This window comes from Cyclopterus lumpus, chromosome 7, assembly GCF_009769545.1.
Source record: "Cyclopterus lumpus isolate fCycLum1 chromosome 7, fCycLum1.pri, whole genome shotgun sequence".
In the NCBI taxonomy this organism is placed as follows: domain Eukaryota; kingdom Metazoa; phylum Chordata; class Actinopteri; order Perciformes; family Cyclopteridae; genus Cyclopterus; species Cyclopterus lumpus.
Window position 1 is genome coordinate 11,349,051 of NC_046972.1, and position 16,387 is coordinate 11,365,437.

At 43.7% G+C, this 16,387-nt stretch overlaps 1 protein-coding gene across 5 annotated transcripts in view; it reads right to left on the reverse strand.

Annotated features, from left to right (window-relative positions):
- Positions 1-16,387, reverse strand: part of samd11 (sterile alpha motif domain containing 11) — a 48,955-nt gene that overhangs the window by 18,894 nt on the left and 13,674 nt on the right. For all 5 annotated transcript variants that reach the window (XM_034536569.1, XM_034536567.1, XM_034536571.1 and 2 more), the window contains exons 4-5: positions 9,165-9,274; positions 2,863-2,955 (exon numbers count right to left, since the gene is read on the reverse strand). In XM_034536569.1, the coding sequence (XP_034392460.1) occupies positions 2,863-2,955; positions 9,165-9,274 (203 nt within the window). The remainder of the gene's footprint in view (positions 1-2,862; positions 2,956-9,164; positions 9,275-16,387) is intronic.

The following is a 16,387-nucleotide window of genomic DNA, read 5'->3' on the forward strand; positions in this document are numbered from 1 at the left end:
CATACGTGAGGGAGTGTGCGTCTGTCCACAGCTAAACTTGCATTAGCTGCAGCAATTTCTATAATATTTTGGGTGGCCAGGAATAGCTACATGCTCAAGGACCTCTCGTGGTTGAATGAAGGCAGCTCGATTAAATTTAGTTTTTAGCAAGATTGTCTAAAATGTCTTATACGACGACTTTGAGCCGATTGCCTGCATACGTCGGTGTTTTAGGACGCTTTACAGCCCATTAGTGTCTAGACCGGGGGGGTTAGCCAAATGTGGGTTGTGTCCATTCAATCACACAGCAGTGGTCATTGCAGACACACCTGCTGGAGAGCTGCACTCGTTGTAAACCATACATAGTAAAGATTAACCATAAATAAGTGTATGCTCTTTCTATCTTGGATAGTTTTTATTATTACTGCACTTATTACTGTCATGAATGCTTCCTCAAATATCAGCCAGAAGACATGCTTGTACACAGATTATTCATAAAGAAGTGCAAAGACAGCACTGATGGACTGTAAACTCTTTGGATGAAGCTATACACATACAGCCATGCATTGTTAATGGTCTGAGCCTGACCCGAGCATAAACTCACTATTTCTCTGACAGAAAGCACAGAATAACCATGCATTAATGTTCCCATAGGGTGAAAGGTTAAAAGTTTTGCTGTTGTGTATTTTAAATATTTTTTAATGCAGCCTACCAAAAGAGGCCCCGCTTCTTCCATCATGTGTGTGTTCATGTGGTGCATGATATCTATCTAGCTGTCAGTCCCCACACTTAATCTCTCTCTCTGACCTCCCTCCTCCCTCTCTCTGTCAATAGTAACATGATCTAAGGTATGGGTGGTGGGGGATATGGGGCGGTGTTTTGGGACTTAGAGGAGGGAGAAATAGGATGAGGAGGAGGGAGAAGCAGAGGAAAGCAGGGGTTATTTTTACCACCCTCCCTCTTATTGAAACCTGAGCCTGGCCCCGGGCAGGCGAGCAGGAGTGGCGCTAAGGAGCGGAGGTGGGTTGGAGGTGGTGGTGGAGGAAGCAAGCACGCAAGCGTCTCTGTCTCCACCGCCAAGTTCCAGCTAATCCACCCAAGGTCCTCAAGTGTATGTGTGTGTGTGTGTGTGTGTGTGTGTGCACGCAACTATTCTGTGACTGTCTGAAGTTTTCTCGCTCTCTAAACACAGCAGGGGGTGCCGATTTTGCAACAGAAAGCAAAACAGACATCATTTACACAGCGGCATCCAATCTCTCCTGCTCCATTCCTACGCTGTGCTACTCTTCCCCCCCCCCCCCCCCCCCCCCCCTCTCCCCCCCTCTCAATCTATTTCTCGACTTGCATTAGTCATTAAGAGGTACAGTCTGTCGCCAAACTTGGAGAACATGAAGACATGCATAGATAAAGAAACACACATGCAGGTGCAGAGTCGGGGTTTGAATGTGGATAGAGCTCAAGGTTAAGACACAGGATCAGCTGTGTTTTGAAATGGCTTAACTTCACTTCTCTGGACAGCAGGCTGCACACACACACTCACACAGTCTTCCTCATCAGTCACCCTGATGCAAATATACAGAACATTTAAAATATATGTAAGCCATATAAAGCCGTTGTTTGCTTTAAAAGCCAAAAAACCTAACACACAAGCCCCATTTGCCTTTAGAGGAAGCCAAGCCCGACTACACACAGAACTCACATCCACATAAAAACCCATGCATCTTTCAGAAGCTGAGTTTTGTCTAAATAAGACTATAATGGTCAGGAGTGAGTGCTTCTCTACTCAGAGAAAGAGGCTCCAGGCAAGGCTGATGTCGGTCAAAGATCACCCAGGGGGCAAAGGTCAACACCAGGCTTAGGCTGAGCTCTACACACCTAAATCTGCACTTACAAAATTACCCTCACCCATTGATTTTCCCCCCACAGAATTTAACTATAATAAAATATTTTTTAAATGGTGTGTGTGTGGTGCGTGCAAGTGTGCGTGTGTGTGTGTGTGTGTACATGTTGTTCAGTTGTCTCCAGAGATGAGACTGGATGTGCGGTGAGCTGCCCTTGGTTTCGCGGTTTTGCCTGCTGTATAATGCATCAGTCAGGAAGTCTTCCTCAAGAGCCCAGAGGGACGGTTGTGCCGGCTCCACGCTGGGCGCCTGGTTTCTCGCCACATGAGGGAAATATGAATAATAGAGGATGGCGACCGGATTGCAGCACTACAGCGGGGAATTGTCTTGCCAACGTATGCCTTTTTACGATTTTTTATTTATGTGGTTCCCATGTCATATAGAGAGCAGATGAAAAGGTAATAAAGTTTATATTAGTAATCAGCAGCAAAAATGATATTATTAAATACCCAATTACTGTGTGTTCTGCATTTGGAGCTACCCCTGGCATTTCCCTACCACCCATGTTCTGTTTTCTTGTTAAAATCATTGTTTTCATTGGGACTATTTTTTACTGCAGATGTAGTCACAAAATAAAAAAAACTGTTCAGTGAAGCCCCTGAGTGACCAGAGGAATCCAGACATTGTACATGGGAAGAAAAGTTTCTATAGAGTTTTTACTAATGTCATCTCTCAATGTTTTCAGCAGTACAAATTCTCCTTTTGTGGCACTCAAAACATCAATCGTATTGGGTTAGCAGCAGAATCTAGCAGGCAAAAACGTCACGGTTCCACATGTGTATCACGCTAACACTGACCACCAGCAGCTAAACCAGCACCACCTCATGTTTTCCTCTTCACTCCTCAGTTTACATCCTTTCATTTTAACTTTAACTCAGCCATTCTGTCTTCTTTCCCACGACAATTTTCACTGCTTTTCTTTCAGAAAATGTCCGTCCAAGCACATCTGTAAAGTCACAAATTCTCTGCATGGTCTTCTTACCTTTGGGGGATACGCTACGTGACTTCTTGCTGTCAGAGGGACACTCGCTGCTGCTGTTGGGAGAGAAGCTTCTTCTCTTTCCTAGAAGGTCATCTGTAAGCACACAAAGAGAGAAAGAGCGGACAGTTAAATGACCAAAGTAAAAGCTTGATAAAGAAGTTCTGCTCTATGCCTACCTCTATACATGGCAGCTGTTTTGGAAATGCAAATTTAGAAGAAAGGGAGTGAAGAAGAGCCAAAGAGAAAAAGAAAAGTCATGGATGGAGAGAAAGAGAGCAAGTAAAGCCAGCCACGGGTGTCTGGAGATTTGCTTGTTCTGTCAGATATGAGCGGGGATGAGTCCCGCCGTGGATGACAGATCTGCCTTGCTCATTCACATGTGTGTTTGTCTATTTGAACGAGGGAGGAGGGCTCTGTCTCCGTCTCTCTGTGTCTCCTCCAACGTCTCTTTCCAACAGTCTGTCTTAAAGTGTTATCACTGGTCTTCCTCTCTTCTCTTTTTCCAGATGTTGGCACAAAATGCTCTGACTGAACTTAAGTGCATGAGAGCCTCTCAGGCTACATTATGTCAATATCATATGTATTTTCAGTTGTTGTACCTCCACGACAGATACTCCCCTCTCCTGTTGCTGTCCTCCCTTCATAAACACACTTCCGATCTTTTTGCCTCATTTCTCATTTCTTTGTCTCTTTCTCAGATTGGTGTGTTTGCAACCTCCTCCCATTAGGAGTTCTCTCTCTCCTCCCATTTACACCCTCCCTGCCGTCGTCTCTTCATCCCTGTTTTCCCCCTACCTCCTCCCCTGCCACCAAAGAGGAGCATCTAGTGTACAATTATAGCAACCCCTACTGCCTCCTCCTCCTCCCTTCTTATCCCTCTCTTCCTTCCCACCCAATCGCCTCACCTCCAACCCCCTCATACACACCTCAAATCAATATGGTCCTAATCAGAGAGAGAGGGGATTCAGAGCACATTGCATGCAGTGCCGGCAGGAAGGCTGTTTGTCATTGCTCTCTCTCTCTCTCTCTCTCTTTTTCTTTCTTTCTCTATTTCTATCGCATACACCTTCCCGTATTACTCTCTCTCACTTCTCGTGCGTATTTATAAGGATGGGAAGTGTCCGTGTGTCCCGTCCCCCCCCCCCCCCCCCCCCCCCCCCCCCCCCCCCCATTCCTCTTTCAAGGAGAATGGATCCACGCTCTCTTTCTCTTTTTTTCAACAAAGCAATTTTTCATCATTTGCACAGCATGTGTAAACAGTGTGAAGAAACAATGAACAGGGGCACAAAAAAAACTATTTCTTAGCAAATTTGTCTTGTCGTGTCCATGTGTTACCTTAGCAACGCATGGACAATCGCCAACAGAGGAGTGAAGCTAGAGTGGAGTCTGACCTTTAACCCTTAACCCAAACATATGCTCTTTCTTCACTATATCTAGACCCAGATAGACAGGGACGGGAAAAAGAGACAGACAGACATTTAGACAGGACTCCGAGGATGTTGGGCTGCTGAAGGAGCCCCGGTGTTGATGAGAGGACGAGTGAGCAAACAAGAAAGGGAGAGAGTAAGGTTCACTAATGATCCAGTGTTTGATGTTGCCTCTTTGGTCCTGAGGAGATCCACTCCCTATACCATCCTAAGGAGACAGTGTAGGGGAGGCGGAAGGGGGGACGCTAATGGAAAAGTACACACACACATATTGAATGTCTTTCACAATTTTTACTTTTTCTGTCCAAACTTTTTATATTTAATTCTGTTTTTCTTCTCATTTTCAAATAAGGTTTAGTACACAAAAATATCTCCATCTATCTTATTGCTGGAATAATAAAGCGTGAACCCCTAATAGTTAAACCCCCTCATCTAGCACACGCACACACACACGCACAGACCCTCTCATGATCAAACACACACACACTTGAGTTGTCTTTTGAGCCGACCTCACTCAAGACACTGCGTCTCCTGAGCAAGTGCCCGAGGGCCAGAGATTTGAGGGCGGAAAGCTTTTAAAGCCAATTAAATGGGGCTTCTTAGAGCAACGGCGCTCCCTTTTAATGCCGAACCCTGAGCTCTGCTAGCGTCTATGCTAACACTTTTACTCCCACTAACACTGCTTACAGTTTGCTACCCCGGGCATTTCCCTACCACCTGCTTGTTAATACTGGTGAAGAATGAATGGTTATGGAGTCAGGAGTCGACTGTGACTTTACTGTCAAAAGAGTGCAATAATTAAGTCAAAATAGCATTAGCTGCTATGATACAGCCCCTTGTTTTTCCCATTTCTGGTCAATAAATACAGGCTAACTTTTTTTTTTGAGTTGGGTGGTTGAAAAAAGCCTCTGCTTCAGTTCTTCTTTGCTAGTTAACCTCCTCCTTATCTGCCGTTCCTCCTACTTAGAGAAAAGAGGGATGAAAATGGATAGAGAAAGAGGAAACAGCGGGACTTAAACCCCTTCCTCCTTCATGTGACACCACCAGGGCGAACCATCAGGCATGCATTCCTCTTTACTCTCTGATTTCCTCTCCTCCCTCAAACTTTAGTCCTCTTCCTCTCCACTCTCCATCCCATGGAGCGTGGTGACAGCTCAGACAGCCAGACTCCTTAATTCCTCTCTTACTCCGTTAATCTGTCATCTTTATCAGGCCGGTGAGGGGGGGCTGTGCGGAGAGAGGGGGGGGAGGAAGTGACAGGCGGGGACGTGGGGTGGGCCGCCAGCCGCAGCCCCCCGATCAATCTCCACATTACAGCTGACAGAATGGTGCTAATAACTTATTGATCCCCCCTCCGTGCGCCGGGGCCTCCGCCGGCCCTGAAAGCCCTGCCATTGATTGGCTTACAGGCCGATGCAGCTGACAGAGGGAGGGGAGGATGGGGGAGGAATGGGGGTGGTTGATGGGGATGGGAAGAGAGGCGCTTCTGCTCACGCTGAGGAGAAGATGCGCCACCTCCAACACGTGCAAATGTACACACACAGTAACACTGATCCAATGTTTGTCATGTTGTATGTCTTTTCAACAGGAAGATAGAAATAAAGAGAGGTGGAGAGAGAAGAACACAACTAAAGAAGAAGGATAAAGAAAATCACGGAGGAAGATTTGGAAGTCTAGTCAACTGACTAAAGTATGACTCACCTTAAAGTGAAAATCTGGGACATTGTCATATAAATAAATGTCCCCTTTGCAACGCATATTGTTGTGTAACACAATAAAAACTAAACCTACTGGCTATTTTTGCAAGATATTATTGTGTTGCTCTTTAGGCCCTCTGTCTGGTACAGTAGTATGTACTACCTGTAAACATCATCTGTGTACAGGTGGTGAAGAAGTGATGTTTCCAGCAACAGTGTTTTGTTTATAATAAGTCCGGGGCAGAGACAGACATTATTATGATAGTTATTAAGAAAAGTCATATCATTAGAAATCCTGGAGTGTTTGCTTTTGTTTAGAATTGCCTGGTAATATTTTAAGAGCCATCCTCATTCACAATCAGTTTGAAAAAGAAGGTCTTGCACAAACATGCTGCGCTGCATGCAGATTCACACGCAAGCAAACATCTAAAGCCAGGCATTTAAAAACCGCACACGGAAAGGTGCACACACACAAAAATGTGCTCAAACCCCAACCACCGCTACAACCCCCAACCACACACACACCAACAGGCTGTAACTGCCTCTGAGAGTCTGAGTGCAGGGAGCAGAGGAGAGAGAGAGAGTGGCGGTCCAAAAACACCTTATCTGCCCGTTTGAGTCTCCAGTCTGACCGCAGAGCCACGGTTTACAGTCTCCACAGGCAGCCAGACTCTCAGCGTCGGCGCCCCTGCTCTACCCTCCCCTCCTCCCTCCTCCCTCCCCCTCTCACAGAGCCTCTGAATAGCCAGCGGCTGGGGAGTGAGAGAGCGAGGGAGGGAGGGACGGAGGGACGGAGGGAGGGGAGAAGAGAAGGAGGGAGGCAGGCCTCCTGTCTGTCCCTCAGATTTAATTAACGGCCCACTACGGCGCAAAGACGACCCGGCAAGCCTGCTTCCCTTTCCTCCTGACCCACACACACAACAACATACAAAGCCGCCCGCCGCCATAGCTGCCGCCTGCCCTCCCCTGATACCACCACCGCACTCATTCATCTTTCTTTCGTCTCTCTCTGCTCTCCATTTCCAAATGTTGCTTGCATCAATGCATCTCGGTCTCTCTCTGCTGCAGACTTTTCCTTTATGTTATCCTTAATTTCTTTCCTATCTTACTCCTGTGCCTCTTCAATGTTCTCCCTCCACAGTGTATTGAATGACGTTCTGGAGGATAAGGCCAATAGGGGAGTTGACTGACAGAACAGAGTAAACAAAATATTATACAGCAAGCTGTCTCATCTATCTCAAAGTGAAATAATCCACTGCTTCATACACATTACACCCACCTTTATTTGGATGCAAATTTAAACATGTGTTTATTTTTGCGTTGCCACACATCTGTATAACTACGTGTTATTTGTGTGTAATTGTGCGTTTGTGAACGTGTGTGCGTCTAATTTCACTGGCAGACAGAGTTGGAGCCAGTGGCTGATCGGCTTGGACTTGTTTACAGACACAAAGCGAGCAGCTTAGGCAGCCTGTTAAATCTCCCTTTAGTGCTCAAACAGACAGATTTTAGGGTCTTAGACCCCCCTTGGCGTAGGACACACTGTGCTCACCCTTTCCTCCTTCAACCCCCACCTGCCCACCTCTATCCCCTTGTGTCTTCCTCCATTAAAATAACTACCCAGGGCTCGGATTTCTCCATTAAGTTTAGCGGCTGATTAGGCCGGTATTTGGGTGGAAATCCGTCACAAGCTGCGGTTTAAGACACTGGCTGGGTTGGCTGTTGAGCAGTCTAATACCCTCCACCTTCCACCCACCCCAGCTGATATCACAGGCACCGTATGGACAATTAATCTGGCAGACAGAGGAGATGAGCACACAGAGAGAGGGTATGGAGGTGTTGGGTCTGGACTGATTATGGTTCTAGCTGTGCCTCTGGCTAATGTTATAAGAAGGGACAGGGTCAAACACAGGGCAACATTGGAGCAAGGTATGGTCTTCACTGATAACAAGTCAACTCATTTGTTAATTAAAGGTGAATGTATTTGTTTAAAAAGAAAATATTTTTATAATTCAGCTGATTATTTTTTCATGATCAGTATTTTAGAATTTGGATGTCAGCAGATATTAAAAAGAAATATAAACTAGTATAGTTTACATTGACAATAATGTCTATAGTTTGTGGGGCGACTATGGGTCAGTGGTTAGCATGCCCATCTTTCAATCAGGGGGTTGGCAGTTCAATCCCCCTAGTCGATGTGTCCTTGAGCAAGACACTTAACCCTGCATTGCTCCCCGTAGCTGTGTCTACGGTGTAACATGTAAAGTGTCTTTGAGTATCTTGAAAAGCGCTATATAAATTAAATGGATTATTATTATTATTATTAATTCTAAACTGACTTCCATGGGTTAAGCGTTGAGAAAAGACATCCTGATAAACATTTCAAATAAAAGAAATTAATAATGCAAGAGCCTACAACATCAGTTGAGACAAAGTTTATAGTCATCCACAAAACTCATCCTATGTGTGACTGATATCAGTTCAAAGCTGTATTGATAATATAATCATTTTAAATACGCAATTATATGATAATGTGTTTGCGTTGCTTGTGAAGCCCTGTTGCACTCAATTATACCTTGTTGGGATACCGTACACGACACAAACATATATCTTGAAAATGACAGAAACATCCAGTACAGTAGCTTGATTGCTAAATAGAGATATCCACAGAGGCTGTTTTACAAACATATGTCTTTGTAGGCGACACAATATCCTCATACAAGCTACTTGACAAATAGCTGTGATTAAATACTGTCTGTGTTCTGTCTGTAAGCTGGAAGAAAAGCTCTTAGCACGTGCACAACATGGTTCCTCTGCCCATAAGAAACTGGATTAATGGCAAACAAAGCTATTTATTCAGAAGTAATTTAAAACAGGGGGTTTAACAAAAATCCTGGTATGGCAGACAATGTGGGAAGACCATTAAGTAATCAAATTGAGAGCGACCTCCAGGAATGAGTAATACGCTTATGTTAAGTTCCCTCAAAGCACACAAATTAGGGTAAATTAAATGGATAATGAAACGTTTACATATCTTACAGAAGATTTAAAGGGAGGGGTGTATATCATCAGTCTAAATGCAAAGACAGAAATAGAGAAATTCAAAAGAAAAGAAAAAGAAATAAAACATCCTGGCAAACCTTTAAACACACACACAGAGCGTCACTGGGGGTCCTACCTGTGTGTCCAGTACTGGTGTTGTGGTCGGAGGCTGACTGGCCCTCGGGCATGCCGTGCTGTCTGGTGTGGTGCAGGTTGGAGATGATTGTAGAGAGGTCACTGTCACGACTGTAAAGCACACACACACACACACACACACACACACACACACACGCGCACGCACGCACACACACACACACACACACACACACACACACACACACACACACACACACACACAAAAAAGGAGAATAAACACATTTAAAATCAGCTCCAAACAAACTTAATTCCACAACGCAATCCAAACCAGTGTGTGATAAATTCATAGTATTTCATGCACTATTTACCACAAAAATCCTCCATCCAGACAGGGCAGTCTAAACTCTCTAAAATGCATACCTCTACACAGACTCAGCAGCTACAAGTGGCTGTCCTATCAACTGGCTCTTAGCTCTGAGGTGTGTAATACACTCTGACAGACTACCGCACCCAGCACTTTTGGTTCTCATCCCAACTCATCTTCCACACTAAGATGTATTAACGAACATATTCACAACTCATAAGTAGTTCAGCTGCTTAAAACCTGATTATGGCTCTTATTAACTTGGGCCGCCAACTGCTGTTTTAGAGAAAAATGGCAATAACTTAACATTAAAAGAAAGATGATGAAAAACTGAATATCCATCAATCCTTGAACAGGTCTGACTTACTTATTAATAATAAAATATGTAAAGGACAATGCAAATAATCTGTGTGATATGAAACTGGGCTTCATGTCTTCCTTTCTACTGTCATATGCCTGCACTTCAACAGGTGGCCCTTCACAACAAAACTATGCACAAGAGTCTCTCAAACGCCCTGTCCTGTCCTTCAGCGCCCACAGGAGGAGCTGGAGGAGGGTTTACAGATTAGGCCCAGATCTGGTTGGAGCCCTTCCAAAGGCTTCCCCAGCTGCCTTTCTTACTTCCCCACACCAATAGACTCAAACAACTGTGTCATAAAGTATTTCATTTGCAATCTGATTACCATCCTGGTTGCATTAAATGGCAAAATGAAGGTAAATCAGTCCTTAGAGTTTGAGAGGAGTATAGCAGCCGCGCAATACCAGTGTAGCTACAATGTAATAACAAACAGCTTGTGTGGTCGGAACGGTACCGGGTTAAATATGTTTTAGGTAACAGTCTAAATATAATTTACTGTTTACTACATGGAATAACGTCCCAAAGCCCAAATGAACAGGAAATGTCATGCACACTATGATTTTGTCTAGTATTTAAACATGTCAGTTGGTTGGTATCAGCATCCTCTCGTGTCAGTCGGAATCTTGTTTAAAGAATTAACTGGCAACTTTATTGAAAGCAGAATCATCTAAGGGGGTCTGGTATGACATAGCAAGCACAGTTTATGGGACAGAAGCGGTGAATGGCTCTTAGCTGCCACCACTATGACGAGGCCACACCGTTTGTGGCTGCTGGATTTGGTTTTTTTTACAGTCCCATGATTACAGGCTCCTGCTGTAATGTCAGGCTGTCGGTTGCCAAGCTGTTTTTCACACGCTAACAGAAAAGATGGAGGAAAGCTTGGAGGGCCTAATGCCCGCCATGCTGGCTTCACCGGTCACCATTCAGTCACAGAGAACCAATGACTCAGAAAACGGTCTCAGACAAAACAGTCGCCACCGGTTGCTAAGCAAGTAGACGCTTGATTCGGTTGTGACTACAACAGACTGATGATAGACTTCTTTTTTTAGAGTGTAACTCGCTAAAATTAGTAGCTGTGTCTGAGAGCCCAATGTTTTTTTTCAAAAACAAAATGAGGTGCAGGGTTTAAGAGAAAAGGTTTAATTTAAATGTTTAAGTTTTTAATAATGTATCACCAAGTGACAACAAAGCACACATTGCAAACACTGCACACGCTCCACTGTGAGAAACTGCAGCCAAATTCTAGCTAGCTGCGTTATAACACCACCCTCTGTACATCATTTAAAGTGATCATGATAAAGCCATCCTGAACTTCTCAGCGAGGTGATGGGGTTATTATCTCATGGCGAAGTAGCCGCTCTAAGCCATGAACGGCAAGCACATTATTAGTAGGGTAATTAGCACACTTTTCCTGAGCTGTCCCGCCTCGGCTTGGGCTAATGAGGTCCTAGCCCTATCCCTGACCGCCTCTGCCCTCCCTCAACCCCTTCCCCCCTTCTTTCTCTGGGTGGAGGCAAGGTCATACTCAAGCACTGGAAGATGAGGAGGAGGGGGGGATTTAAAACCCAGTCACCTGAGTCAGCGCTCCCTAAGGAGCTCCTAGAGCCGGGGTTAGCAGGGAAGGACAGAAGCCTTGGAGAGGATGAGATGGGTTGGGGTGGGGGGTATAGTGTGGCTGTCGGGCCCGATAGCAAAGAAGGACATGAGCTGCCTTCTTATCACCCAGGTGCACACCGTAGACAATCATCTCATCCTCAGCTCATCCCTAAACTGGTCAATAACGCACCGCTCATCTCCAGCCACAGGACAGACACACTGACCCAGACCCTAGGAAGGCTAAGATGTGTTAATACTCAACGTCTGTCATACTACAGGTATGCAGTATTACTGAGATGATACCGCAAAGCCTGTATAACTAATCAAAGTTCTACAAGGGCTGGCAATCAATTTAAAAGACCAGAGTTTAGGTGCTGATACCAAAACAATACATTTTCATTACCTGACTTGTACCTGGGAATATAATTATGTTTTAAGTCCTTTTTTTATCGGCGGTAAATGAAGTTTGATTAAAGTGAATATATATAGTCTAAAGTTAGACATTTTACTGCTTTAGGTCTGGAAATTTCGGATCAAAGAATCAAAGGGAAAATGTCTACGAATCAGACTAAGCATTCAATGCTTGGAACTTTAATACTCGTTGCATTTCAGACAATAACTACCTTTTCAGTGCTTCTGGTCTATGAATCTAAAATACACTTATCACTTATTGTAGCCCCTACAACTCAATATTGAAAATGTTTTTCTATATTTTTTTCACAGTAATGGCAAGTGAAGTATGTATTTCTGAATTTGTGTTTTGATAAAAACATAACAATGACAAAGTAAAACTATTCCAGTATAAACTGATCAGATCACTTGTTGGGGCTCTTTCTTAAGAAAAGGTTGTCCTCCATTCTACTATTAAAGTACGAGTTACTTTTGAAAATAGTCCAAACAACATGAAAAAAAACTCTTCTCCTGGCAAAGGCTGTCGCCTCAGGAATAAATGCCCAGTAGTGGCCTGCTGTGGCATTGGCACGCGGAGCTGAGGTGGCGGGGCTGGAGGTCACAGTGTGAGCTGGCAGGAGCTGGCAGCCCAGGCATCCTGACGCCATGTCTCACACCACCACTGGGAAAGTGCTGACAGACAGACAGCAGGGATGTGAAGGAGGAGGAGAGGAAGGGGAGAGAGAGCAAGAGAGACAGAGAAAAGAGAGAGACAGGTCGCAAGCACTGTGTAACATCTGGTGCTCGCAGGTTTACTGCGAACCCTCCTCTGCTCTTAAGACAACAGCCCGAACACAGAGCCAACTCCAACCTGCACAGTTGGCCCACAGCAACATTTAAAGAGTACCAGGCAACATGTAATGTTCAGCAACCACAGCATGGTCAAATATGGACTTGGGCAGAATTCCGAGAAAAGGAAGGAATGAGTAAAGTTTGTTTGACGCTCTGAAGGGAAAAATATATAATGAAAGTCTTCTATTTAGGAAATACCTATGCTTTAGGCACGTAAAGCTTAAAGCAGGAATATTGATCTTTTCCGTATACGTTTTATGTTTTGTCTGATTCCTACAAGTAACGGAAACACAATTGTCATGTTGCTCACAGTTGGATCGAAAGGCAACGCGCAACTGGGAACCCTGCAAGCAGAGGGGGTAATGAATAAATAGAGAAATAGATACATAAATAACCAAGAGTAGCCTGGCTTCACTTCTCCTTGTTGTTCTTCTGCTGTGCAGGCTGACATGAGGTCGATAAGGCAGCCAAGGGAGGAGAGAAAAGTACAATATATTAGAATGAGGTAAGTCCGCCATGTTGCATTTACGTTCCCCTGCACTGAGCCATGCACACGCTGCTGGTTTTACTGTTAATTTCTCCTCTGGCTCACACTTGTATCTTCTTTTTTTAATTCTAAAAAAAATCAACATTTAGAAAAGGAAATTATCTGTTAGTTACAGTGTGAGGTAATCATTTTGAGCTTTCAAAGAGCACATTGTTGTACTATATGAAAGGCTAAAACTCTTAATATCATCAGCTGATTTCAACATACTGTATCACAGAACATGAATAGTATACACTCTGTTCTTAACATGTGGAAACGATGAACCTCATGCTTCAAGCCAATGCCAAATCTAAATTGCTGGAACACTGCTGACTTTCATTTTGTGTTCATGATTTTGTCATAGGGAGTTTTGTCTGTTAACTCCCTATGTGGAAACAACGAACGTTAGCTTCTAGCCAACGCCCAATCAACTACTAAATTGCTGTGACTCTGTTGCCATGGTTGCCACGCGTGTAAACAAAGCCAAAGATTCTTGAAGCGAAAGCTATAAAACCTCCAAGCTCACTAATTAGTGCTTTAGGGGAGGGCCATTTCCAGTAATTTCACACCGTCCGTGACCTCCTACTGGCATAAGGCAATGACACAGTTGTTCAATAAAGCCAGAGGACAGAATGTCAAATGCAATAGCAGCTAACTCAGCATCACAGCCTTTCTTTCTCTGTGGTTATTGCACAGATTAAGTACAGAGCACCATTAACTAATTCAAGCCAATGCTGCTCCGTGAAAATATCTATTTTCATGGAGCAACTGAAAAAAACCTGTGATAGTAAATAATAATATCAGATTCCTTTTCATGTTTGTGAAGACAAGTTTCTGTTTGCTTCAAATTTCACAAATCAGCCTCCTATCAGCATGAACTGCATCAAAAACACTACGGTTTTCTCTCAATGAGCACCGAAGCTCACAATTTTCACTGAGGTGAAACTGGAGAAACACAATCAAGCGGGAGACAATTCAAGGCTATAACCAGGTATATCAAGATTACGGAAACAAGGACTCCAACTATAACCTTGCTGCTGAAAATAGAGATGCCAATCTAAAATAATGAGATGGGATGGTAGTATGTTATGTTGAATTTAGTAAGTTGCTTGTTTCAATCAGCTTTACTCCCTGCTGAGTGGAAGAGCAGAGGACAAGATGGCCCTTATAAGGGGAGGCCCAGTGTTAGCCACTGATAGTCAGTCCATGTTGTTGCTATTGTAGGAGGAAGCATTTGTTTATGTAAGTGATGAAGCAGCAAAACTGAGAAACTGCCATTGCTTGTTTTGGTGAATGTTGATAATGGGTACGGTGGGTTCCTTCTTTCTTTCTACAAGGCAAAAGCTGAAAGACAGACGTCAGCGGGTATAACTTATAAAATCCACGTTGGTTGCTGGGTAATTACTCAGACTCTCAGTCAGCACTTTTCAATCAAAGGCTTGTTATCTATGGCCAACTGAAACAAACACTAAGGTAGTGTTTTGCCCTTGAGTAATAACAGATTAAAAGGTTATCGGTATGAAATATTTAGTCCCTGAGATGAATCCATAAATCAGTGTTAACGAAAGTCAGATGCAAACAATCTGCAGCACCGATACCAAGGCAACACACCAAAGGTGATAACAAAACTATATTTTGTTTCTACGTTGCAGTTGTTGTGTTTCACAGGCGCCACATTAGACTTTGGGTCTGACCCCCAAGGAGCTTCTTTAGAACTTATTGTGGTAACGATTATTTGGTTGGCTCCGTGATTTGGCAGCATTTCAGTCTCTATATGCTTATTCAGCAGTGGAGCACTAAGTAAACTAATAGTCTGTAAAGCCGGCGAATATTAACATTAATCTGGTTAAAAGAAGGTGGGCTGGTGTATAATGAACTTGAGAGGGCGTCCGGATGAGAATGCTGAGCGATGAAAGCAGCACTTGTTGACACTGACAGATAAATCCTCTTCTAAATAACATTACATATCTTTATGTGTGGAGAAGGTCTCTCTTAATGTAATGCCACCTGAAGTTAATTTGCTGCATAAAGCATTATGTAAACATTTGGATAAATGTAGATTAAAGTGCAGTGACAGCAGGTAACGCTGTGCTGCCGCCAGCCTTGATGATGTGTGGATGAGACAGCACAGATACGCTCACACATGTATACAGAGGCCCTGTATTTTTCACATCCATTGGCCAAATCCAATTTGTTAAGACCCTTCTACGACTCACTTACGAAGCTGCGGTCAATAGAAATCACATTTCCGTGATTGGACATCCCATTATCCCGTTCGTCCAGACCTGCGCTGGGGGATAAAGCAGGGCTGAGACGGATGCCCAGGACAGACCGGAGCTGCGGCTCCAGCGAGTCCGTCGCCTTTCAAAGGGTAAAAGCCTGACATATTAGTCATAAGTGTTCTTTAAATTCATTATCATCTTAACACGCCAGCGGCACAAGTGTCAGGGGGAGGGGAAGCCCTCTTAAATGAGGTTAACGGATCCATTTAAAGCTTCACAGTTGCTGTGCTGTCCGCTGTGTCACACGCAAGTCTCAAGACGTAAAAAAAAAAACATCCCCTCCTGTAATGAGGTTGCACAGGCTGCTTATAATGCAGCTGGGGACTTTCTGAGGTTAATCAATGAACAGCTTCTGCATTATATCCGTCCATGGTCTGTCATGTACATACCAAGTAATCACACAAATCCATGTGATGTTTATTCCATATTGAAAATGTCTTAATTTCTGTCACTTAAAATGGATCAAAGTAATGATTGTAAAAAGAGCAAATAAAATAATTTTATTCCCATCTTTTTCAGTTTGTAACACAGCAGATTGTTTGCCATAAGAGAGTGGGAACGCCGTCTTTCAAAGTTATTTGATTCATCGTAATGTGGTGACCTCACTGTCACCCTGCATACGTGAATTTGCAAGTATGACGATATGAACATAAGTACTCACTTGAATCCAAACAGGCTTTTAGGAAATGCAGTTCACATTTTTGTGACAAACCCAATCTACTACAACTCCTGAGCGCTCTTAATCCATTTTGACCATTTGTCAAACAGCAATTTACTGATTCAAAACTGAAATGTGAGACATTTTTGAAAACATTTGTAGTATTGATATTATAAGTTCTCAAAAATGACAACGGTAACACTAAAAACAAAACAGACATTCCTGTCAAGAATTTGA